This window comes from Callorhinus ursinus, unplaced genomic scaffold, assembly GCF_003265705.2.
Source record: "Callorhinus ursinus isolate GAN/ISIS: 27379988/994484 unplaced genomic scaffold, GSC_fseal_2.0 scaffold27, whole genome shotgun sequence".
Classification (NCBI taxonomy): domain Eukaryota; kingdom Metazoa; phylum Chordata; class Mammalia; order Carnivora; family Otariidae; genus Callorhinus; species Callorhinus ursinus.
In genome coordinates, this window is record NW_027397089.1 from 6,871,729 (window position 1) to 6,897,908 (window position 26,180).

At 42.2% G+C, this 26,180-nt stretch overlaps 2 protein-coding genes across 10 annotated transcripts in view; one reads left to right on the forward strand and one right to left on the reverse strand.

The window, feature by feature from the left end:
• The window catches only part of KLHL42 (kelch like family member 42), a 36,558-nt gene that overhangs the window by 8,496 nt on the left and 1,882 nt on the right, over positions 1-26,180 (reverse strand). For 3 of the 8 annotated variants that reach the window (XR_012373956.1, XM_073877776.1, XM_073877775.1), the window contains 4 exons: positions 20,175-20,391; positions 14,230-14,373; positions 11,229-13,087; positions 1,476-1,669 (listed from right to left, as the gene is read on the reverse strand). Coding sequence is in view for 7 of the 8 variants with exons in the window: in XM_073877776.1 (XP_073733877.1) it covers positions 1,476-1,669; positions 11,229-12,100 (1,066 nt within the window). In the remaining variant the exon portion in view is untranslated. The remainder of the gene's footprint in view (positions 1-1,475; positions 1,670-11,228; positions 13,088-14,229; positions 14,374-20,174; positions 20,392-26,180) is intronic. The other 5 variants (XM_073877777.1, XM_073877780.1, XM_073877778.1 and 2 more) reach the window with 3 other exon arrangements.
• Positions 18,524-25,073, forward strand: MANSC4 (MANSC domain containing 4). 2 transcript variants are annotated; one of them, XM_025879853.2, is made up of 3 exons: positions 18,524-18,899; positions 21,607-21,741; positions 24,371-25,073. In XM_025879853.2, the coding sequence occupies exons 1-3, from the start codon at positions 18,671-18,673 to the stop codon at positions 25,042-25,044; spliced, it is 1,038 nt and encodes a 345-aa protein (XP_025735638.1). In that variant the 5' UTR covers positions 18,524-18,670; the 3' UTR covers positions 25,045-25,073. The 2 variants fall into 2 exon arrangements, with proteins under 2 accessions (XP_025735638.1, XP_073733882.1); XM_073877781.1 differs by lacking the exon at positions 24,371-25,073 and adding an exon at positions 23,875-23,988.

Sequence of the window (26,180 nt, forward strand, 5' to 3'; positions counted from 1 at the left end):
TTATATTGTCTTAGGCCACCAAGCTGTAGTTGTTTGTTAAGTCGGCCACAGGAAACTACAACACCACTCACCATCCTCCCCACCACAGCAATTGCTTAGAGATACTCTAAGAAGTGTTACTCAGAATCTTTTGCACACACAGTAAATTGGATGCTCATAAAACACTTGACATTTAACTTCTTCCTCTAACATAAATCCCCCAAACAAGACACATTTGGTGAAAAGATTTTTTGGCACCTACACTCTATTAGCATGTGGATTTCTGTCCTTTACAAAGTTACATATCAGCATCCTTTCTCCATACTTATTGTCAGCGGGACAGTAGCTCTGTCCTCCCGTGTTGTACCATAAAGGAGAGAGAGGTTATTTCACTATGTCAGATATAATGGTAACTCTACTACCTCAATGTGACTAAAAGTCCTAAGCGTCCTGTTATACCTTTTCTATAAGTTCTGGGCATTTTTCAGTCAGATAAACCAAATTAAGAAATAAATTTCTTTGGCCAAGGGGGATCTGGGTGGCTCAGTCAGTTAAGCGTCTGTCTTCGGCTCAGGTCATGGTCCCAGGACCCTGGGATCGAGCCCCACATCGGGCTCCCTGCTCAGCGGGAAGCGGGCTTCTCCCTCTCCCACTCCCCCTGCTTGTGTTCCCTCTCTCGCTGGGTCTCTCTCTGTCAAATAAAAAAATAAAATCTTTTTTAAAAATTAAAAGAATAAATTTCTTTGTTTAAGAGGTAACTTGGACACAAGTGGGGGAGAGGGATAAAAGGAAAGACACACCTCTTCCTGGTGGCCCACCCCTGCCTCTCTCAACACAACCAAGCTGTTTATTATCACTATCACGTGAGATGCTTCCTACCAAGAACAGCAGTATAAAACCTACTGGAGAAACTTATCTCCAAATTATTAATACCAAATACCCACCAAAAAAAAGTAGTTTAATACATAACACAACCGCCTCCCACCTCTGGTCAGGAAAGAATTCTCTTACATTCATGTCTCTTATAAACCTCTTAGGATATGTGTACAACAGCCTCGAGCTGAGTTTCTGGAAACTGTCTGATATGTTTGTGCTCAAGAAGGAAGAAAGTGAAAACAAAGATCCACGAGGATGTCCTGGCCCTACATTCCATAGTGTTAAGTGTGTTTGGGAGAAGGATGGCAGTTACCCAATCAAGTCACAAGACAGCTGGTCACAGGGCTGCATTTCCAGAGCAGAAAGAAAATACATATTCTCTTCATAGCATCCTCTACTCCGTTCAATGTTCATGCTCACACAAAGGCATCAAAGGTCCCTCCTGTCCAAACCACCCCTGTAATACACAACTCTCTTCCTTCCAGATATGTAAATATCCAGTATATAATGTATGAAATTACAATATGTACACCAGAGTGTTTCCTTGGCACCCTCCTGCCCTTCCCCAGGCTGCTGAAGCTCACATAGAAAAGGATCACTTACTTGGCCCCTTCACTTACCTCTGGTGGTATATCCTCCAATGACGTAAATTTTTCCCTTACACTCACACGCAGAGAACTCAGCCAAAGGATTTGGTAAGGGTGCCACAAAATTCCAGGCATCCTGCTCAGGATTGTAACACTCAACATTAGAAACGGCCTGCCCACCAATGGCATAGAGTTTTGAGTTAACAGCCACAAGTTTGAAGTTAGACCTGAAAGGGAGATACAAAGGCCCAGAGAGTCAGTTTTTTTAACTTGACTTTTTCTTGACTTGACATTGACTTGACATTCCTGACTTGACAAGAAGGCAATGGCATGAACTGCTAAAGCAGATTGAGGAATGTGCTGGATATCTAAAGAAAATTAGCTCTCCAAGTTGGGTGCCATTCTGCCTGGGGACAGAGGAATGACCAAATGATATCTCAAATTTTACTCCTACCCTAGAATTCACAAGAATGATGCATTTTCCAAATTTTAGCAATTGGAGATAAGCAATTCAATACAACCAAGAGTAGTCTTGCTTAGCCTTATGCCAAGAACCAAAGATATTTTGTATATAGTAGGCTTAATATTTCTTTCAGCAGTGGGAGCAAGTGCGAAGGGAAGAATGCATAACCACCTCCCTCCCTTGTCTCTCTACTCAGAATGCTTCCCATTCTTCCTACCTAGTGGGTAGGCTCTGTGTTAGGTACACACTAGCACCTCCTACACAGACAGGCATATGCTAAGGGTGGTTGCCAAAGGGTAGTTCAAAGACCCCTTTACCACAAGCATACCAGGCAGATCACTTGCCCCCCCGCCCTCCCCTACTCCATAGGAGGGCATCTTTATATTGTTTCACAACATGTAACATACGGCTACATAAGCACTGAACTAAACATATTTTGATCCAGCACTCTTAGGGTGTCTACACATGTTAACTCAACAAATACTTAAATCAACAAATGCTCATTTATCATAATGGAAAATAACTTTAGGGGGCCTGGGTGGCTCAGTCTGTTGAGCGTCTGCCTTCAGCTCAGGTCATGATCCCAGGGTTCTGGGATGGAGCCCCATGTTAGACTCCCTGCTTAGCGGGGAGTCTGCTTCTCCCCCTCCTTCCTGCTCATGCTCTCTTTTGCTATCTCTGTCTCTTTCAAAAAAATAAAGAAAATAATTTTAAAAAGAGAATACACTGGTTTTAAGCCCCATATTCAGTAATACAATTAAACACTGCTCATCAGCTTCAGATGCTAGATTAAAGTCTCATAACTTTTGAATTGAAAAGAAAAAATTAATTTGTTTCAATGTAGTGCACAGAGATTAATGGACTCCTTGAAGACTAGACAGGATACATGTTTAGGCCAGTCTCCCTGATCGGTGCAGCAGTCCCAAGTTTACAGGACTGTGAGCAGAGCACGATGCAACAGAAAGACCTGAAGCAGCTCTCTGACCCTAGCCCAAACACCCCCACTTTGCCATCGCTGGTATGGGGATAATAACCATCACAGGATGGTCAAGACAACTACAGCCAACAGTTTATGAGTAAGTACTACACTGAGATAAGATACTATCAAGATAATTTGAGTTTTCCAGTATTTGAAATAACGAAAGTAGACCAGGTAAATTTTAGAGACCACATCCACTGCCAACATAACAATGTCTTCAAAAGTAACAATACCCTAAGAAAGAATGGGGGTGGAGGCCACATATGCACTTAAGAGGGTAGATAAGGAAGAAACAGGGAATGAGTCGTCCATGTGTGATCTCCTGACAGGTGTGTCTCATCAACACTGACGCACAGTGATGCAGGACATGCTGGGAATAGCCAGCTACTAAAACAGTAAGAGGTTTTCAAAGGTGCCCGTAATGTGTACATTTAAATGAGTCTCAGTTTTGTTTTGTTTTTCCAATCAGAGAGTGAACAGAGCACTCTTCAACAAGAACCTCATATTGTCCATTAAACCTAGCCAGACATTCATATTTCATGCCAACAGACTTCGCTGGGGTGGCAGTTACTGGGGGGTCTCTGCTTCATGTTGCTTACTTTTCCTGCTGCCAATGGTCCTTAAAATCTGACCATGGTGCCCTCTCTGTGTGTGCAAATTTGGGGGAACCAAAGGAAATAAAACTTACAAATAAGCACTAAATTTTACCAGCCCGCTATTTGTTTTTGCTCCCCAAAGGTACAGATAGTAAATTTTGTAAGATCAAAACAGTTTTTAATATTCATCCAGCATAATCATTTGTCCTAAGTAAACATGTAAGGGCTGAATGAATAGGCAGTTAAAAGTAAACAATTCCATCTCTCCAGAGCCCAGCATGCTCAAATTCACTTGAAGAGAAGAAGCTTTTCAATATTGAGTTGAAGATGAAATTGCCACCCCAAAACAGACCACTTAGTGAAGAGGCATACTACTAAGGATTATGAGCCCAGGCTTATACAGGGAAATCTCAGCCCCACTACCCAACTGTTATGTGACCTTGGACAAGTCACTGAATCTCAGTTCATCTGAGGCTAAGTTTCCCGCTCTGTGAAGTGGGGAAAAGCACATATCACACACAGTAAGAGTTGAAAAGGGGAACACTTGCAGAAAGGGGTCACGAGAGGGAATGCTTTTCTGTATGTCATAAGCCTAAGTTTCTTAACTCTGAGTCTGTCTCATTTGTTAACTGCAACAGTCACTGGCTAGAATGTATTCTGGAATTACATACAAAGTGCTCTCTCATCCATAAATTCTCACCATGTAGCACCTCATTTCCTACTCTCTGAACTCTTTCACTCTTCACCTCCTGAATGGTGAAAGTATCAATCCAAGCTATTGATTTTTTTAAAAAAATTATCATCTCTAGTGTTTTCTTGATATTGATCCCTGACATAATACCCTCAGGAGGGTAAAAAGAATTTTTAAACCAAATAATGATGTGTTGTAGCTATATCCTTGACTTACAGTAAATAGAAATAAAAGTGAGGGGGGAAAAAAGATGCTGATTTAATTACTACTTCACTCCGAGGAAATAGAGCTCCGTAAATCCTTAAAAACCAAGTGACATGAAACATGCTGAGCACTGGTACACAGATTAAGCGTAGCTGTATACAATTGTAAGGTGGCAGGTGACACAGAGGTCTGAGTGGCTTCAAGTGCTGACCCTATAACTGTGCAAGCTTATGAAACTGAGCCTCTGTTTCCCCTTTGGGGTGATGGAGCCAATAATACTTATCCCAAAGAGATGCTGTGTGCATGAAATAGGAAGTGACATCTAGAACAGCGTCTACAACCTGCAGCCCAGAGTAAGAGCTCAAGAAATAGAAACCATTGTTACAGCTTGCTACATAGAAAAGTTTGTTGCCATTAGAGTAAATATCAGAGAGAAATGGCAAGATCTTTTCTCACATCTTTTCTCAACCACTCAGAAAAGGCTCGTAAGGTCTGTGGAGCACGGGGGTCTTTGTGTCCCCTCCCTCCCCTTCTGCTGCCTACCTTCTGCCCCTTCCCTATGGATTAACCTCCCTTGGGGACCAGTAGGTTGCTACCTACTAGGTGTCTGAGAGACTAGAGCACACAAAGCAACTACTGGCCAAAATCAGAGGCAGTGCGGTGGTGGTGTTGGGGGGGGGGGGGGGGGGGCGGTTAATGAATAGACACATAATTTTCTTTCCTTCACACTATTCTCTGGCTCCACTGCAACCTTAACCAGAAAGGACAAAAATCTCTCGAGGGTTCCATGACTCTAGAAATGCCCTAAAATACTAAACTTTGGCTCAGAGAAAAAGGGGACAGCTAAGGCTGACAACTGTAATTCCATCTCTGCCAGGAGACTTGTTTAACTCTCTCCCGGCTTTGCTGTATTCACACACAGAACAATTGCAGAGCAAAAGTGCCGGGCAATCAGAGAGACGAGAGACGTCAGAAATGGAAAAATTAATGAACGGATTGCTGCAATAGTGGCCAGTTCCTGCAAGTTATCACCAATTAAAATGAGGAGGGAAGGCAAGCAATTTTGTGGGCACACAGGCTTCTACATGTGACGAGTTATGTCCTGACAACTCCCGAGATCAAATCCACATGCAGACCACTGGGCAGTGTTGCATCCCTGGACTTCAAAGCACCCTCTCAAAGACTGCTATGTACTCATACTGCTATTTTCAAGTGTGCGGGCAGAACACTAATATCTCTTTCTTCCCTTCTTTCTTTTGGAGGGTGGGGGAGAGCATTATTGGTCATATAGCACCATTTTTCTCCAGGGTGCAAAGGGCTTTACAGCATCTCTCAATCCTAGTGTTCCAGCCTGTCCCTTACTATTTAAGATTCTGAGATCAGCACCCGATTCAGTCACTGGGGAATGTGGGCTGCTCTGCATTTGACCGCTTTGTCAAAGTAAAACAGTACAGGTACATCACAAAGGCAGTGAATCAAGGTAGATGTGAAATGCTGTGTAACCAGAGGCCCAAATTTGCTTTTCCTCAAGGTTCTAAGTCTCCTCTGGTGTTTCCAGAAACTGTGTTAGACACATTATCCGGGAACAATCCCATTCTAGGTTTCATTTTTACTTGTTTCATCATCTAAACTCAATTATAAACTCCTTGAGGACCGGAACCATGTCGTCTTTGTTGTTCGCCCAATAGTGACTAGAAAGATGCTAGACATAAAGGCTGTGGTGAAGTTGAAACACACATAATGAAATTTTAAAAAGCAGCACAGCACCACAAAGTATTTGCACTCCACTTCCCTAAAGAAAATAATTTTTAAGAAAATTTTAAAAGTGCACATGAAGATGGTCACTGCCAGTTTATAAGCCAAATTGTAAATACTCTAAATGGTTATATCTATTCGATGGATATTTACATTTTGGTTACTCTACTCATTACACGCCTTAGCAATTTGGTTAACTTTCTATGCCTCAGTTTCTGATTCTGTAAAATGAGAACCTGCCTGATATAGTCTTTGTGAAGAGTAAGTGAGATAATACATGCAAAGCAGTAAGAACAGTACCTAGTACAGAGTAAATGTTCAATTAAATGTTACCTATTATTTTTCAGCTATTCTAAATAACTATAATGACTGTTACAAGATAAAAATATTCACAATGTTACATTTTTAAAAATAAAATCATATATTCACTTTTATTACAATAATGTATGATATATTCCATAATTCAAAACAGTGATGCATTTTAAGCATCTATTATTTACTGGACACCATGTTAGCAATAGGAGTATACAGAAGCACTGAATTGGACCTGATTGGAAGAGAGAGAAACAAACGTAAGCAGAAAATTTCAATTCAAGGTGGAGAGTGTGCTAGAGAAGCACAGGATTTGAATATTTAGTCCAATTGAGAGTTCAGGAAGGGACTCCCAGTTGAGTTGATGTCAAATCTGAGTCAAAGTACGAGAGAGATAAAGAAGGTTACAAATTCCAATATGGCATCCAATTTTAAAATTTGGTGGGTAAAAATATCTGTGTAGAAAAAAAAAAAAGTAACTCTGGGGTGCCTGGCTGGCTCAGTCAGTGGAGCATGCAACTCTTAATCTCAGGGTTGTGAGTTCAAGCCCCACCCTGGGCCTGGAACCTACTTAAAAATAAATAAATAAACAAAAGTTATTTAAAAAAAAAAAAGAAAAAGAAAATAACTAGAAAATACCTGAGAATAACTGCAATAAAAAATATACAGACTATAACAAAGATAATAAAATAAACTTTTCCTGAAGGACCAAAAGACCTAAATACATGGGAAAACAAACCATTTTTCTAGCTGCAAAGTATTATGACACTATAAATCCTCCTCCAGCTTAATTGATAAATACAATGTAATCCCAATTAAAATTCCAACAGAACTTGACAAGCTGATTCTAAAGTTTTTTGTTTTTGTTTTTTTTTAAGATTTTATTTATTTGACAGAAAGAGACACAGCAAGAGAGGGAACACAAGCAGGGGGAGTGAGAGAGGGAGAATCAGGCTTCCCGCGGAGCAGGGAGCCCGATGCAGGGCTCGATCCCAGGACCCTGGGATCATGACCTGAGCCAAAGGCAGACGCTTAACAACTGAGCCACCCAGGGGCCCCAAGCTGATTCTAAAGTTTATCTGAAGGGGAAAATGTACAAAGAACAGCTAAGAGAATCAAAATAAAACAGAAAAAAAAAATGGGTCTCCGTTCCACGAGACAACAAAATAGCTTACCAAGCTACAATAATTTAAAAGTGTGCTATTGGTAAAGGAATGGCCAATCTGTCAATATGGAAACAGGAAAATTAGCATCTGATAACTGGTTGTACAAATCACAGTGAGGATTGAGGCCACCAGGACATTTAGATAACATGTTATAACCTTACATTATACCTTACATAAAAATAAATCCCAAAACACATTCAGATATAAATGTAAAAGGCAAAACCATAAAAGTAATATAGATTATAAGACAAATGAATATTTGTATATTCTTAACTTGTAGAAGCCTTTCCTGTGCAAGATTAAAATTAAAAGCTAACAGGATATACATGACAAATTTGACTCCAAAAACATTTAAATTTCTTCATGTAAGAATACATGATAACCCTGACGTCCAAAACTGGAGGTTCACAATGCCGGTGTTGTCCCACGATTTGTTCAGTCTGCAAGGTCTTTGTTATTGTTGATGTTGGTTTTTTCAATGCAGTAAGTTGCCAGCCTTTATAAATCAGGGCATCTGGCTGTCTGGCAATGCCCTTCCTCACTTCTAGGGGGCAGCAACGAGCTGTGGCTGAGAGAGGAGGGGCCCTCTTGTGGTGGGGGTGGTAGCTCTCTGGTTCATCATCACTCCAACCCACCCCTCTACTCATTGACTTCACCAGCCTGGTCACTTTAGGGATTTCATTTTTGAGGCCTTCCAGTAAAATAAAGGCAGGGGGGAAACAGTGCAACACTGCCTAAGAGACAAGAGATTAATTCTACATATGTAAATAGAATTTCTAAAAAAGAATATGAAAAAGATAAACCAATTTTCTTTTTCATCAGCAAAGGCCACTTATAAAATATATACAAAAAGGCCAATAGACATCTGAGAGGAAAAATTTCTCTTCCAAGCAGAGTCACATCAGTGTTTGCCCATTGGATTGGTAAAAATAAAAAATGATGATAATATCTTGTCTTGGCAAGAGTACAGAAACTGGCAAGCTCAGACACTGTTGATAGGAGAGGAAATCTGAACAATGTTTTAATGGGCAATTTGGCAGGAGCTACCAAAATTTAAAATGTATATACACTTGGGCCCACCTATACAGGGATTCCAGGAATTTGCCATATAGGACTACTGATATATGCCTGCTAAGATAGGCACATATATGCCTAGACGTTCAATATGGCATTTTATTTTAAGATCTTATTTATTTGAGAGAGAGTGAGCGAGTGAGAGAGCATGAGTGGGGGGAGGGGCAGAGGGAAAGGGAGAAGCAGACTCCCTGCAGAGCAGGGAGCCTGACATAGGACTAGATCCCAGGACCCAGGGATCATGACCTGAGCCAACAGCAGATGCTTAACCGACTGAGCCACCCAGGCATCCCAATATAGCATTGTTAATAATGGCAAATAGGAGCAACTTAAATGCTTATGAATAAGGGAGGGGCTGATTACATTATGGTACAGCCATAGGCTGTACTATACAGCTGTACTATACAGCTCTTAATAAGAGTGAGACAGTTCTACATTTGTTGATATAGAAAAAACTCTCCAAGTGGAAACATTAATGGTCATAATAATCAGCACAGTCTAATCAACTCTAAGGTAAAAATACATATAAGATGCATACACACCCCTACATGTACATGCATACGTACATTTTTCCCAGCTAACAATTATCAACATACTTATGTTTATATAAGTGCACATTTACAACATATATTTACAAATGTATAATATATAAATATATATCAATAGATACACATATCTTTTACTCTGTGGTTTTTCATGTCATTCGCAATTTTTCTAAGCATGTATTCATGCATTACTTGAATACCTTTTTTTTTCCCCCGAGGACAGAAAGGATATTCCTATATAGAAAAAGAAAAAAGAAAAAAAGACTACCAAGGCTTTGTAAAGAAAGAAAAGGGGACACCTGGGTGGCTCAGTTGGTTAAGCATCTGACTCTTGATTTTGGCTCAGGTCATGATGTGTCACGTCATGAGATGGAGCCCCGCAACAGGCTCTGTGCTGGACATGGAGCCTGCTTAAGATTCTCTCTTGATCTCTCCCTCTGCCCCTCCCTCCTTCTCTAAAAAGGAAAAAAAAAAAAGAATTCTGTGAGGTGTTAGAGTTCAAGCTGGATGGGGGGCGGGGAGAGCCTACTGAGCACCAGTTGATACAGCTGGAGACATGTGTGTAGAGGTGACAACCTGTTGGGCCTTCCACCCCCAATCTGAGTGCCATCCATAACCACTGAATGGTCTTTGTTACTTCAATTAAAGCTCTTAGAACTTGCTTTAAAAATAACACTTCTGATGCCAAATCTTAAACACAGTATCATCTCAGTGGTATAAATAATACACTAAAAAGGGCTTGGAAGAAAACATGCCAACCTGCACACGGCATTGCCTCTGTGAGGGAGGGAGTAGGAGTGATAGTCTGTTTCTTGATTCTTTTCCATTTTTCCACTTTTCTAGAATAATTATGTATCATTTTCATCATCAGAAAAAAAAAAAAGAACACTTTCCTGAAGGAATTTTATGTTATCGTAGAAATAAGGCCACTGTTCCCCCCTGGCCTCGGGTACCCGTAAGTCAAGTAAGTATGTGTAATGGTCTTCCTATTCCTGTTACGACCTTCTTTGCCTGGTGGTGAGTCCCCCAACTACTTGCTCCACACTCAGAGTAGGGCCCATGTGGGGGTTGAGATGGATACAAGTGGACCAGACGAAAGAGCAGTCTTGTCCTTCTGTGGGTCACACCGATTCTTCTCCCGACTTGGGTGTGAATGGCTCCGGGCCGTCTTGAGTCCTACCATCTTTCTTTCCTACCATCTCTCCCTGTATCTGCTCTGCTCTTCCCCTTCCTTTTCCTTTCCTAGCTCCATTCCCTACTCTCCTTCCCCCTTTTCCTGTCTTCAAGTCACCCAAGGGCATGTTGGGAGGGATTTGAGGATGGGAAGGGAGAAGTCTGGGTGGACTGAAATGTTCTAATTCTGTAGGTGACCACTGCCAGACTCAAATATTGGATCAATGACGAAACTGGGAAGGAAGGGAGATGCAAAAGAGAGGACACAAAATAAGAAAGGCAATCCGATGTACAACTCTAATGGTTATCTCCTGAGCACAGATTGGGGCCCCAGTGTGGAAAGCTTCAAAGTCAATAACAACAACAAAATCTTCTCAAGACAGCATTACAGGTCACCGCCCAGTGTGTCACTGTAATGAGGATTAGAGCCTAAAAAATAAAAAAGGTAAAAATGAAAGCAAACTTTAAAAAAAGTTTTCTTTTAACGTATCCTTTTAGGAAACCACAGACATCTCTTTTTTTCCCCCACTGGGAGAGAGGTAAAATAAAATAAAATAATAAATAAAATAAAATAAAAGGCAGTTTGCCTCAAAGCACAATACCTGCAAGGAGACTACTCAGCTAGCTGACCTCACAGGGACCACTTCTTCCTCGCAAGTTCTCAGTTCCTTGGGACCTTTGCCAGAGTCAAGGCCAGCGACACTCCTGAAGATGTCATTCCCACCTCAGCACAACCTCCTGCGACTGCCCAGTAAGCATCAGGGGAATGAACTAATGAGCAAGTGAATGAATGGGAACGGGAAAGAAGCAGCACGGCTGGGTGCTTACCTCTTCTGGTTCATGGAGGCCACCTGGAGCCACTCGTTGGTGCTGGGGTTGTAGGAGTGCGCAGCCGAGATCTCCTGGCTAGTGATCCTATACCCGCCCACTATGAAGAGGTAGTTGTCCAGGATGGCGGACCCGTAACCCCTGACGTTCACCAGGTCGGGAGGAAGGTTGTTGGCCAGCGGAAACCAACGTTCAGTCATCTCCTCATACCTGAGCATGGATGGGGGCTCCCCTTGGTAGGGGTGAGGGGCCAGGGGCCCCCCCAAGAAATCCCCCAGGGCTACGAGGACGGGAGTCCCGGTCATCCGGGCCTCTCTCAGCCTCTGCTTCAGGCTGACATCCCCGGGGGCTTGAGGAGGAGCCCCCAGGAGGTGGAACTGGGGCTTGCACAGCACCTCGTGGAAGTGGACCACCATGAAGCGCAGGCAGGCCTCCTGCAGGTCGGGCAGCCCGTACACCTGCGCCAGGCGGTACAGCTCCAGGCAGTTGGTGAGCCGCACCTGGGACAGCAGCAGCTGCAGCAGAGACGTGACCTGAAGGAAGGAGGCCGCTTCCACCAGCTCCGCCAGCAGGCTCACCTCGTCCATCTCCTCTTCCTCCTCCACCCCACCGCCCTTCTCCGCCCGCGGGCCCAGGAGCCAGCCTTCGCGGGCCCCGCCGGCGTTGATGAAGTCCAGCACCAGGCGCAGGCCCGGGGCGCTGAGGCCGCGCAGCTGCTGCACCTCGGGGCCGCCGGCCTCCTGGCTCAGGGCCTCGCGCATGCCGGAGCGGTAGAGGGCGCGGAAGTAGTCGCTCTGTTCGATAAGCTTCCTCTTGCTCACCGGGTAGCAGCGGTCCTCCAGGCGGATCTGCACCATCTCCTCGGCCGACATGGCTGGGGGGCCGGGGGCCGCGGGGGTGCCCGCCAGCTCTGCGCGCTCGCCTCCCCGCCCCCACGCGCTCGCCGGGTTCCGGGTTGGGCGCGCCGAGGGATGGCGCCGCCGAGAAGGAGGGAGGCGACGGGCCGCCGCCCGCTCCCGCGTTCGCCCAGCCTATCTGGGTCGCGGCGGCGCCCCCGAGGCAGCCCCTCCTCCTGGTCCCGGGGGCGGCGGCTCAGCCTCGCTCCCCCAAAAGCGGCGGCCCTGCCCGTCTGCTCTCCCTCAGCGCCAAAAAAGGCCCGGCTGCCGCGCGCCGGGCGTCGGGAGGCGGCCGCCGTCCTCGCTCGGATTCTCGGGGCCGCGTCAGCCGCCGAGGGGATCCCAGCCCCCAGCCTGCAGCCTCCTCCCACGCCTCGCCTCTCACTTCCGCCCGCAGGACCCCTGCTGCCCGCCAGACCTGCGAGCGGGATCCGGCTTTCAGGGAGGGCGGGCTGCGGGCCCCGGCGCCCGGGCTGTGGCCGCGTCCGCGCAAGCCTCCCCCGCACGCCGGGCGCAGTGGCTCTGCGGCCTGCGGGGTCCGCGGCGATGCGCCGAGGGGGGCGGGGGGGACCGGAGACGAGGTGAAGCCAGTCTACTCTTTCTTCCACGCTGCTTTACAAGCGGGAAGAGAGAGAGAAGAAGAAACAGGCGTGGGGGGACCGGGATGAAGGGAGTCTGGGGTCCTGGGAGTCAAAATCCACATCTGGGATCGCCCATCTAGCCCAATCCGGCATAGTGTCCCAGGGGAGCTGAGGCACATAGGCCATCTCTGCACACACGGGTGACACCCAGAGCTGATTCTTCGCCATGGTCATGGTGTAGGAGCCATCTTGCAGAAAGAAGGTCCAGGCAGATGGCAGCAGGTTCTGCAGGGCTCACTGGGGTGCACAGTACAGCAGATGAAAAGGGTCGGGAAGCAGAGGAGCTTGTATTTGCTGCTGGGGCCTGTTAATCCTCTTTATGCTATTAAAAGAAAGACAGGAGTGCAACTCAATTTAAGTTACTTCAGTTTCGTTGGGCCAGCCATGACCGAACGTGATCCTTTGGGCAGAAGGTCTGGCCGCTTTTGGTCATACTGGCCTACAGAGGTGGCTTTTCTTGCCACTCTGTGTTCCCCTGCCCATGCCCCCGGCCGGCTGAGGACGACTTAAGGAGGGACTACTTCTTCCCTATCTTCTCTCACTGAACGTTGCAAAGAAATGCATAGAAAGCGCACCCCAAATAATGAGGACCTCGTGTTGCTCATGCGATATGAATTAATCTTAGAAGGGGGTGAGGGGGATACTGTTAGTTTAGCTTTGGGTAGGTGGAGGGATAAGGATTGGGAGGGAGCAGGCGCTTATCCTACAAAAAAACCTTGAAAATTTTCCCAGATCAAGATTCTTCTATCATAGTCCTCAACTTGGGGAGAAGATGTGTTTGGGCTTTATTTTTATTATTACAAGCTTCAGCTGTCTTCTTGAATGGCAAGTTGTTAAATGACACCTTCTTCATAAGTACATTTCCACTTTTTGAAACAAGATACCTCCTACAATGCTGATTAACGTTTTACTTTAGGAAGGGGGAAGGGTTAAAAACCAGAGAAGAAAGTCGTCTTGGTAAAGCATGAAATCCGTTCAGCACCTTTTTGGTTAATTTGTGCTTTTCACTAGGTAACTTAGCTGCCTCATTGTGAGGTGTTGTCCTCCATTATTTTCTTTATAAAACACCATGAATAAGGAACTAAAATTTTAAAGACATAGGAAAAAATCCTAGTAGATTCTGACCTCCCTGAGAAAAGTGAAGGAGACAAGGATGGATCTATGACCTGCTTCATTCATCTTTTTTTTTTTTAGCTCTGTGAACAACTTTTACCTTTTTGCCTTGTTTCACTTGGCCTTTAAATCATTACTGATAAAACTCCATTCTCAACCAGTTTCTCACACTTCTATTTTCAATAAGGGTACAGTCAAGACATTCTAAAGTTCTTAGGTGGGGAGTGACCAAGAATTTAGCAACCTCTTTAGGAAAGTAGTACCACCTCCAGTATTAGGCCTTAAGCGGGGGAATTTTGTTGGAGGGCACACCCTCCATCAAAGAGGCTTGGACTTGGGATTTATTTGTACCTCCATTCGCAACAATGCCAGATTCAGTGGGTCAGCCAAGAACAGGCTCTTAGTCTCTTCTCTGTCCTTTTAGACTCTTTCACCAATGGATGCTTTTGTTTCCAAACGTCATAGATATGCCTCAGGCTGGTATTTTCTTGCCTTCTAAAAACAGACCCGAAAAATCACACTCAAAGAATGATGCACATCAGAAAGGCAATTCACGCACATAATATTATCAGAATAAGATTAGCTTAGGCAGGGAATCTGGGGTGTGAGTCTGACAATACCGGGCACTGAACCTGTAAGCTTTTTTGGCCCTGATATGATAATAATGTCATTTAGGATCGGAAGTATCTTAAAAGATCAAATCACTTTTGTAACTCACATAGTAAGCTTTCTGTTCAGCTGGGAATGCAAAGTCAAAGCAACATAAACTCATTTACAAAAGATCTAAAGTATTATTTCTAAGCCTCATGAAAATATTGCTTATATATAACTGGTGGTATAATTTTATAGATCTGTTATTGACTGAACAATGAATAATAAAGACTGGCCTTTGTGGTACTATGACTCACTTCAGACACTTTATATTATGATCTTTCTACAAAAGACTACAGTAGGAGTCAGACATAGGCTGTTTCTTTAAGAATTTATGGAAAATACATCTTATGACGGAGAATGAAAAAAAATATTTAAGTACAAGATGTTTATCACAGTGTTGCTTTTAATAATAAAAAAATGGAACACATAATGTCTAATAGTAATAGTAGCTAACATTTACTGAATGTTTATTATATGCCAGGCACCATTGGCAGTGCTTTTCATGGATTACAATATTTTTTTATTCTGTTTTACAGCTGAGGAAGCTGAAGTGCAGAGTAAATTTTGGTACATGTGTAGAATGAAATACTGTAGAGCCATTACAACTTTGGATATACATGTAGATCTTTCTTCAGAAACCCTGAAAAATATAATTTTACACTGGATTTTTAAAAAACAGTTTCTGGAGGGGCATCTGGGTGGCACTGTCGGTTAAGCATCAGACTCTTGGTTTCGGGTCAGGTCGTGATCTCAGGGTCATGGGATCGAACCCCAAGTGGGTTCCGTGCTCAGTGTGGAGTCAGCTTGAGATTCTCTCTCCCTCTCCCTCTGCCCCTCCCACTCGTGTTCTCTGTCTCTAAAATAAATAAATCTTTAAAAAACAGTTTCTGGAACAGTATGAATCCATGTATGTAAAATGGTATATATGTATCTATTTTTTACAGAGATGTCTAGAAGGATGTTAACAAAAGTGTTAAGACTATAGGACTGTAGGGGCCTCTGGGTGGCTCAGTCGTTAAGCATCTGCCTCCGGCTCAGGTCATGATCCCAGAGTCCTGGGATCAAACCCCATATCGGGCTCGGCAGGAAGCCTGCTTCTCCCTCTCCCACTCCCCCTACTTCTGTCTCTCGCTGTGTCTCTCTCTGTCAAATAAATAAATAAAATCTTTATTAAAAAAAAAGACTATAGGACTGTAGTTTTTATTTCTTTTTGTACTTTTCTGTACAGTTTGGATTTTTAAAGTGAAATATACATCAATTTAATAAAAAGCAAAACATTTTAAGAAAAATTATTTCCTTTCCAACAAGCAAAACTGAAATATTTTCCTTTCATGAAAGCATATGGGACAATTTAAATGAGTTTAAAGTAGCACAGTTCTTTAAAAATGGCTCAGGGGCGCCTGGGTGGTTCTCAGTGGGTTGAACATGCAACTTTTGGCTTCAGCTCAGGTCATGATCTCTGGGTTGGGACAGGAGATCCAGCCCCCTTCCACTTTACACCCCCCCCCAGGTCAGGCTCCCCGCTCAGCGGGGAGTCTGTTTTTCCTCTCCCTCTTTCTCCTGCCCACCCCATGTGTGCATTCTCCCTCTCAAATAAATACATCTTTAAAAAAATTAAAATGCCTTATATTTAATTCAGATTGAGCATCTTCATGTAAGCAAAACTTCTATTTTTTTTCAGTCAGTGTTACATCAGTAGTGTTTTCCAAACATCTTAGTAAATCACCTGGGACAATTAGGAGAATTCTGGTTCCTACACTAGAGCAACTGATTCAGGCTCTTGGAAGAGAAGACAGATTTTTAAGGTAAGAATCCAATTTGTGAACCCCTCTCAAGAGCACCCAGTTGGAAATACGTACAATATATCACTGCATTGCAATAGTGTAACGGTTCTGAATATTTGATAAAATCTATACAAAGGCTATATAGCAATTTTTTATTCAGAGTTGGAATTGCTTTCTGGTTTCTGCAATTTCATCTCACTTGGACAAGTTTTGAGACTGGATATTTCTGGGCCACAAATCTCAGCCCATTGTGGATTCCTCCCTCTGCCCCTGCAGTCCAGTTTCTATCTCTCCTTTTCAAAATACTTGGCTGCAGGAAGTTCCTGGTTTCCAGACTGAATGTTTATGCAATCATCAAAAAAAAATTGTTTTAAAATTTTTAAAGCATGCTTTTACATCGGAACTTGGAGATTCTTTAAAGCGCAACTTTGATCTTTACTTGAACACCATTTGACAGCAAAAGGATTAAGCAATTGTGGGTTGTTCCATTATCCCTGCAGGATACATGAGAACTTCAAGGAATTATATATCACAGGAAAGAAACGCATTTACTGTGATTGAAAAACACGGAGGTTAGAAGGTTAGAAAGCCGACTTTCCGGTTTATGTCCGCAGGGCATGAACTAATTGCAATCTCTATGGAACCTCATTGAGAAACAGGGAGTAATCTTTTGTTCCTCACCTGTTGCTTGCTTTGTCATTAGGAAACCTCTCTTCCCTTTCCCCTTGGAAGATCGAATAGTCTGATTATTTGCAGGTAAGCAACTGAAACTTGCTTTCTATGAGAAGTTCAATAGAATAACATATTTATCATTTTTAGTGTATTTTATGTGGCTTATGCAAGGTTAGGAGTTAATCCATGTTATAATTTTTGCTTAGGAGAAAGTAAAATATTTTGTTTTTAAAGTTATTCAGCCTTTTGAATATTTTCTTCTTATTGATGATTAAATTATGTCTAAAAATCAAAGCATATGTGATAGGCTATTATTATGAAACAGGTGGGAAAATGAAAATTCAAAGAATTTTGAATTCAAAAAATGTTAACATTTTTGTGTCAGGTGAATGAGTCATTGTGCAAAAGGTATGAAAGAAACCCAGATCACAGGTTAGAAAAAACATTTTTAAAATTTTTTTTTTTGAAAAGAGCAGTTCAGCCGTACTCTATGCCAAAACCTGATTTTCACTTATGCTTGCTCTAAAAATGGGTACAAAAAAGCAACAGTTTCATGCTTTGAACTAATTTGTCATCTTGGACATCATCATGGGATATAGAAACGACAATCTTCACAAAAGTGAGAGGCCATTTTTGCTTCCTTTAGTATCTTTTCAAATGTTTTGGCATTGCAATTGAAGTGATTTTATTAATATTTAGAAATTTAAAACCATTTCATCATTTCTCTAATACACGTTTCTTAGCAACTATTTCTGCTTCAATCAGAGATACTATGCCTTTTTGTATACGCTTCACAAAGAAGTATCCTTTATAACTTGCAAACATGAATCTCAGAAAACAGATTAGATAGCACCCATTTTGAACTTCTTCACAATTTTCACTGTAATGCTTTTCATTTGCTGTGGCTGGCCTTTTGGGGCGGGGGGTCGGGGGGAAGAAAAATGCCTGGCTCCAAGAAGTGACCAGGATCCATATATCCACATTCAGTGTTTTCAAAATCACTGCAAAATTAAAATTTAACTTTTTTTTCATTTTCAGTTTTCATTTACTTTCAAGGTTTTTTGTGGTTATTTTGTTCAGTTTAGTAAATACAAAAAATTTAAACTCGTGCACAGACTGGTTCTCTGGTGAATGTAAATGCCAGAACTTAAATTCACAGGAAAAAAAAAAAGACAATTTAAAAAAATCTGCAGTCACAGGTTCCTTTGAAACCATACATCAGCCCCTTACAAAACCATGTCTTGTTTCTGGTGAAATGGATCCTTCCTTTATCTGACGTCAAGTGACTAATTGTTTTCCTCAGAAAGACTCTTGGCTAGGGTTTCCACTTGTCTTTATATTTACTTAGTAAGAGGTGTCTGTGACTATTCACTTTCAGAAAAAGAAGAAAAGAGGAGAGAATCCGTATCTTCAAGAGGATAAGGGACAGTGTATCAAAATGGCCCGGAAAATGTTCAGCATTAACATCAGAAAGTCAAATGTTCACCTAGGGCTCAGCTGGGAAGAAACAAAAGAAAAATCACTATGCAGTCAAAGAATGGCTTCATTTTTCTAGAAGGTGACCCTCCAGGAGAGTCCCTTAGCAACAGTCTCGAAGTTCCAGAAACTGTCCTAAACCCTGATGGTCAGCTTCGGCGTCTGTCTGGAACTCGAACTTCTTGCCCGGTCTTTCTACCAGGGAAATGCATGTGGTGGTGGTGGCAACAGCCTTGATACTGCTCCTAAGCATGGGGCGGACCTCAGACTCTCTCTGCTCACCCACCATTTTTTACAGAGACTGTTGGATCCGTCGCTTCCCAGGGCTTCTGATTGACCTGGAGGAGTCTCAGACGCTGGGAGCTCAGTTCCTGAAATATTATTCTGAAAGCACCGGCCAGAAATGCAGCAGGAGCTGCTGCCTTAGGAAGGATGGTAAGTATTAATGATATGCCTGCGCAAAATCAGGAGAAACTTATAAAATGAAGACCTAAGTAAGGAGCCCTAGGCAGAGGTTCCAGTGAACAGACAGATGAACAGGACTAGGGAAGATGAGGGAGAGACATGGGGCTGGGGGAGAGCGGGAGAGAGACTGAGACTGACTTTGCGTTTGGATCAGTGCTGGCACAGTTTACAAATCTGGTAATGATCCAGAACGCCATGGGGCCTACAAGTAACAGAGAATCTTCGTCTCTTCACTGAGGTGCTACTATTTCCTCGACGGTTAACTAACAATATTTCCATAGTCCCCAAATATGGCATATTTGATTTCAAAAATATTTATAATAATTTCCTTTTCAAAGTTCTTTTGGTGATATTGGTATTTCAGATTTTTGAAATGTGCTTGCTTGTGTTGAGCAAATGCGGTTGCACTGAGCAGGAATTTCGACTGTGACTGATGTTTTGAAAGACATAGGTAGATATATGTCAAATAGCAAAAAATAAAGAAAAGAAATATATATATTAAATATTCCAAATTTTTTTGTCCGAAATCCAGAACCAGAGCATCATCCATGTAATATGATCAAGGCTTATAATGAGGAAAACATTTCATTATTGCAGAATTTCCAGTTACAATTGTCTAAAGGCTTCTTTCATTTGTTTTTCATTTTTCCAAGACTTTAAAGCTACTTGGAAAGAAACAGAAAAAGCAACACAACACTTTAAAATAATTCTCTTGGTTCTTCCACACTTTCTTTCCATGGTTTGATACCAGCTTATTAATTGCCAGTGCCTCCTATCCAAGTCTGCATGGAAGATTTCTGGGATGCAGGTTGAGGCTACCGGAGGGTGTAAACCGACCACAGTGTGAGAAGCTGCCCCAGGCTAAGCCCTCAAAAATTAATCAGGCACACAAGGGAACAATTAATTTATTAAAGGGAAATTTTTTTTTTAAGAATTTATTTATTTGAGAGAGAGAGCACAAGAGAGCACACAAGCAGGGGGAGTGGCAAAGGGAAAGGAGAAGCAGACTCCCCGCTGAGCAGGGAGCCCAGTGTGGCGCTCGATCCCAGGACCCTGGGATCATGACCTGAGCCGAAGGCAGAGGCTTAACTGACTGAGCCACCCAGGCGCCCCTAAAGGGAAATCTTTTTGAAAAGGTTGCCAATCCAGATTTTCACCTTAGAGATGCTTCTAATTCCCATAAGCCTTGAGGAAGGTGGGTGAGGGGGGGATACCTTTCAGCATTTTCCCATGGCATCAATTTACCTGACTGTCCATCACAGGGAAACTTTTTTCTCTCGACTTCCAGGGATACTATAAGCATCCAGTAGAATTCCATGATTTTAGAGCCTCTGTAGCTTCCAAGTTGTGGTTTTCTTCCTCCAAAAGAAAGGGCACGAACACACGTCTTTGTTTTTAGCTGGAAGCCAGAACTTTAAAAAGCCACAGTCCTGCAATAGCTAACCTGTTCGGAACTGGAACTCTAAAGTGTACACAAAGAGGAATATAAAACATCTTTTAAAATTGCTCTCTTTACAGCAACTATTTTCTTATCAAAAATTTAGATGTCTAAATTTGAATATTTTTTAGTCCTTTCCCTTGAACTTGACAGCCCAGTCTTTAGGGAAAGCATTTGTAATCTAAAATGTATTAGCAATGTATTATTAATTGAATTCTGCCCTCTTCTTTATTCTCCTGGACGCCCCAGAAGTAACGGGGGGGGGAATGCAGCTCCCCACAGTTAACCTTACACAGAAGCAACAAAGGTTTTGCCAACCACAATTCCACAACAGCTTTAGGCATACTCTGAGGTCTGGTAATTGTATGCTATTCCTCTGTAATCTTATTTTATTAAAGAAGTTGATACCTTTGGTCAATGGATATTTCCCAGCACATGGTCCCTGCTACACTGCAGCAGAAGGAAAGCCTGTTTTGCACTTTAGGGAGGACAGACTGAAGACTGGCACTCAGCAAATCACACTTCAGGTTTTCCAGAAATAACATAGTCCATTTTATGGAGCAAACTTATTTGGTAGAAGGGGGATGGCATCAGTGATGTACCCCTACCCATTAGAATTCCAAATGCTCACATCCTTGTCAGTAGACTCTCTTCCTCTTTAAAGGACACTGAATAGGCTTTTCATTGGATGTGTGATCTGCAACATGGGACTAGTGTTCCCCTATAATCAGGATCAGGGTAGTGTTCACCTGGCCTGCTGCCTTTCCACCATCTGGGCCTCTCCCAGTAATTGCAGTTTTTGCCTTCCCATGACTCCCTCTTTTGTTACAACATCTGTCACTTTATTTTCGTATTTCTTTCTCTGGTGAACTCCAGTGCCTTAGCATTCTGAGAGGGCACTGCAACTATAAATCTGATAAGCCCGAGGGGCTTCTGTAGCCAATTGAACTTTTCATGAACATAAAATACTGGGATTGGAAAATGATTCCAGGTAATCCTGTGTGGAATGGAATGTGTGAAAGATTACAGAAAACCAGTGGATAGTTTCTTTTAAAAGGGCATTTTCCATATTCAGGGAAACCAGTTACTGTAGTTCACAATGTTCTGTAAGATGTCTGAACATAGCCCTGCAATATACTGCTGTTAATCCAATGTTCTGGGGGAAAGAAATATAAGTTACTCAGAGCTCATCAAGCTGGGAGAAACCAAAACCATCTGCAGATGCACTTTTCCTTTTAGTTTCCTGTAACGTGGCTGTCTTCTACCATGATCCTATTCATGACAATGTCAACTGCCTCCATATTCACTGCCCCACGCTGGAGAGCTGCATATTAGAGCCCGGAACCAGTGCCATTTTATACAACATAACAGAAGGTAATGATTTAAGTATTTTGTATTTATGTTGAAGAATGTTGGTAATGCTCTAGTAGAGATGTATAACGCTAGAAACTGGCTGGCAACAACCTGAATCATTATTTTCCAGCGATCTCTATCTGGAAAAGGTTTGGGCATCCAGGGCAGAAAACTAAAAGTAAATTCGCTTTAGCTTGGCATGCTCGGCAATGATGAGTTCATTCCAGATGATAACAAATCGTATGTGATTGAAGAAGAGCTTAAGCATTACATTTATTCCAGGAGCCCCCAGCAAGAGCCAAAAAAGGCATTTCTACCGCGGGGGCTAAGGGTGCTACCAGGGATAAAGAAAATGCTCAATGGAAGTTTTGAGGTCCATGGACACTGCATACAAGGATTCTACAAAGATGGATGTCAAGGACAAGGAAATGCACTTACAAACATACATTAGCATACCAATGGTCCCAAGATAACCAAGATATCCATTATTTTAGATAAATACACTCAAGTGTCCGTTGCCCATGTATATAAACTCAGGCTGCAAATTGGTAAACATGAAAGAATAGATTTTTTTTAAAGATTTTATTTATATATTTGACACAGAGTGAGACAGTGAGAGAGGGAACACAAGAAGAGTGAGTGGGAAAGGGAGAAGCAGGCTTCCCGCCGAGCAGGGAGCCCGATGCAGGGCTCGATCCCAGGACCCTGGGATCATGACCTGAGCCGAAGGCAGTCGCTTAACCAACTGAGCCACCCAGGCGCACCGAAAGACTAGATTTTTGCCATCCAAATACAAAGGTGATAAATTTCGTTATCGATTTGTACTTCCTGAACATCTAATTCAGGCTGGGAGCAGCACTGCAGAAGATGGCAGCCATATCTCTGCCCTCGAATTTCTTACAATCTAGTTGCTGTGACAAATCTCACAATTAGTGTAGAATGTGTAATTGAATACCAGAGTGTGTGATACTGCCTCAAGTACAAGCACTCAAAAGAAGAGGAGACTAAAGAAAGCAAAATTGAGAGGCAGCTTTGTGGAAGAGGCCTGGCAGAGGCAAGATAAGGAGTTCTGTGTCACACCGCTGGAAAGTAAGAAAACAGGTCTGGCTACAAAAGGGGCACTTTTGGGGTTGCAATGAAAATCTGGGTAAGATAGGGTAGGCCAGGTTACAAAAGGGCTTTGGACAGAGCAGTGTTTTGGTTTGACTTTGTCAGCAATAGAGAACCAACAAAGGCATTTAATGAGAAAATGCCATCATTAAAGTGATGAGTGTGGTTGTCTTTAGTCTAGGAAAATTATATGTGGGATGCAAATTAGAATATCTAGTCAGGGAGGCATTAGATCTGGAGAAGGTGACCATAACTGCAAATGAAGAGGAGGGATGACTACCAGCACTTTGGGAGGGAACTGGATAGGACCTAGTTACTTCTTGGATGAAGGAAAAGAAGAGAGAGGAGTCAACGATTCCTCTGCACACATACCGATTCCAGCATGGATGAGGGAAATTGGTGAGGTCACTGAAAGAGACAGAGAGCCAGACAAAAGGATTTTGGCTTTGTGAATGTTCAGTGATGACATGAGATGTCAGGACCCTCAGGAGAGCACAGGAGAAATGAGACCGGAGACCAAGAAAGAGGAAATAACTGGTCATGTGGATTTCAGTGTCACCGATGTAGGTGGTGACAGTTGATGAGGATACTCATGTGTGTGTGGTGAATGGGTGAGATGAAGGGAAAATTCAGCAGAAGACAAAGGACTAAAGATTGTGGAAAGCACACAACCAGTTTGGATCAAGGAGAGAACGAGCTAAAGAAAGAAAAAAATGAGAAGCAGGCAGTCTGAGGTAAAGTGCCAAGAGAGTCTGTGTTCCAGGGAGTTACAGAGGGGGAATTTTAAGGAAAGGATGGCCAGCAGTATTGAGGATAAAAGAGAAGTCAAAGCAATGAGGCTGATCAGGAAATATGGAAACTACTGATTACCTCAGAAACATAATTCTGACAGAATATAGCAAGGATGGAACAAGATGGCAGAAGGCAAACAACAAAGAAAGGAAATGGATGTTGGTGTGTCTAGAAGGAGAGAGGGAGAGAGACAGAAACTGACAGGAGAGACAATTGAAAAGCTGTTGAGGGGTTTTTTCTTCCCCTTTACAGATGGAGCAATATCTGCACGTGTCTGAAGTCAGAGGGAAAGGAGCTCCTTTACAAGAGAGAAAATACTGAAGACAAAGTCAGGACCCCCAGGGACTGGGAAGGGAGGAGACGGAGGGCTTTGCTCATGATTTTGAATACAGTTACACTTCTGTATTATTTATTTTTTAGAACTTCAAGATGCTATATATCTCAAATGGTTACTATCTTTTGCAATTCTTGCACTAACATTGGCTATTGTTACCCAAAAGCCCAGCGGACACAAAGAATCCTCTATGTTGTAGCCAAAGTTGTTTATAACAGAAAGTGTTCTAGAAAGTTAAGATAAATTCAAATGTGGTCAGTATGTTTCTAAGCCTTTTTAGAAGTATGCAATAGAATTTGAACTTAAGCTTAGTTCACTAACTCACTGGCAAACCCAAGACTTCTCCAATCTGTTCTTCTAAGTTCTCTCCTTGAAATAAAAAATAAAATGAATGATGCCTTATTTATCTTTCAGGTATAGATCCAGATTTGCTGATTTTTGAACAATCACCTCCCACATATCTAAATACCCGTTCTTCATCTAACACATGGGACAGACTAAGGATTTTAAAAACTACACATTTAGATAAACAACAAACTACTGTGATAAATCAAATGCTACCATCAACAGAGGCACCATCATCAACCCCACATCAAGATTTGTTTGTCAACACAAACAATACCAGGTATTCCAAGGAATTAACCACAGATTCCTGGGCAAGACTCGTTTCCCTGAATGACTCCATTACCACAGAGTTAAATATGGTGTCACACAGCACTGATTTCATCAATAACCCAGATAACAAGACTATTTCTCCTTTCTTTGTTCCCATAGACACGAAACTTTTTCATAGGCCTATTCCATCCCAAGTCAACAGTAGCAAGCAATTACTAAACAAAACCAAGGGGTCCAACAGCAGAAACCACACATGTGAGAATGAAGATATGACACCTGAATGGGCATCTGTGACTTCAAAGATGTGGCTGGCTCCAGTGGCCCTCTGTACCTCTGTCATCTTTCTTTGCTGTTGTATAATCATCCTGGTGTCTGGATGCTGTAGAAAGCAGCAGGGCCAGTATAAGCCAGGACAGAGAAAGTCAGGATCCAGGCATATTAAAAAATTTAACACTCTAAAGGAGAACTCTTAATAGTAAAAGTTACAGGGAGATGGTAAGCTTTCAAGAGTATCATTTTTAGTTTTCTGTAAGACAAGGACTCTTTGGTTAAAAAAAAATAATTGCACAGGATGCTCACTCCTACCAATCTCTAAAAAAGGCCAAATGCTTGATAAACTTAAGTGCTTTTTTGGATTATTTCTGTTTTTTGAACAGTGTACCCTTTGCCAAATTTCCAAAATTCTGACCCCTGCAGTTATTTAGCACTGCATGAGAGATATGCTTCTAAGTGCTGTACATGTATTCACTCATGGATATAATTTTATGAATTAGGTATACTTTTATTGTACAGATGAGGAAAATGAGGAGGCTAAATATCTTCCCTAAAATCACACAGCTAATAAGTAGTGAAGGCAGGACTTAATAGGTAATCTGGTTCAAAAGTTCATGCTTGAAATCAGTTAGATTAAAAGTTTTCATTTTCCCAAAAAGCATGGAAAAAAGATACAGAGAGGAAAACACCATTACATCATATTTATCTCCTGTCAAGGTCAAATTATTGTCATGTATGTTAATAAAATCTTCTGGTGGTTTGGACAGAAGAGCAATATTATTACAGTTACTAACCCATGTGCAAACGCTGCCTTTTTTTTATACAGTTTTAATGTTCAATTGATTAATTCCTTTTAATCCGAAACCATCTTCATTTTTTTAAAGCTGACATGGCTTTAAATAACTCTGGTACTGCAATCTTTGAATTTTGTGTTATCTCTGTTGAATAAAGCTTGGGAGTTTTAGTTTACATCCCTCACGCGTGTGCATTGTTTTCCTAAGTGCAAATATTAGCTGTAGGTATTTGAGCTCTGTCCACCCCCACCCTGAAGTGCAGACACTTTAATTCAGTCAAGTCTCCAGTGATTTTAAACTTTAGGCCCTTAATCTAATCCTTGAAACTTTTTAAATGTGAGGACAGATATTAAAAGACAGCAAATAAGCATGAAGAACAGATAAGAGGAAATCCTGTTATAGGATTAATAAAACAGGACTGTTCTCTCATATGTTAAAACAAATTGTCCGGTAGCTTAAGAGCTGTTTCTGTTTCTTTCCCTAGTGTTGATACTGTGTGGGGGAAATTTCTTTTTTTAATATAAGAAAGAAATACACAAAAT

What these genes read in the sequence shown, in the direction of transcription:
- MANSC4 (XM_025879853.2), top strand. Translation starts at nt 18,671, where the DNA reads ATGCATGTGGTGGTGGTGGCAACAGCCTTGATACTGCTCCTAAGCATG. An exon ending in CTGCTGCCTTAGGAAGGATG is followed by an intron (nt 18,900 to 21,606) that starts GTAAGTATTAAT and finishes TTTTCCTTTTAG; the next exon opens with TTTCCTGTAACGTGGCTGTC. An exon ending in TTTATACAACATAACAGAAG is followed by an intron (nt 21,742 to 24,370) that starts GTAATGATTTAA and finishes TTTATCTTTCAG; the next exon opens with GTATAGATCCAGATTTGCTG.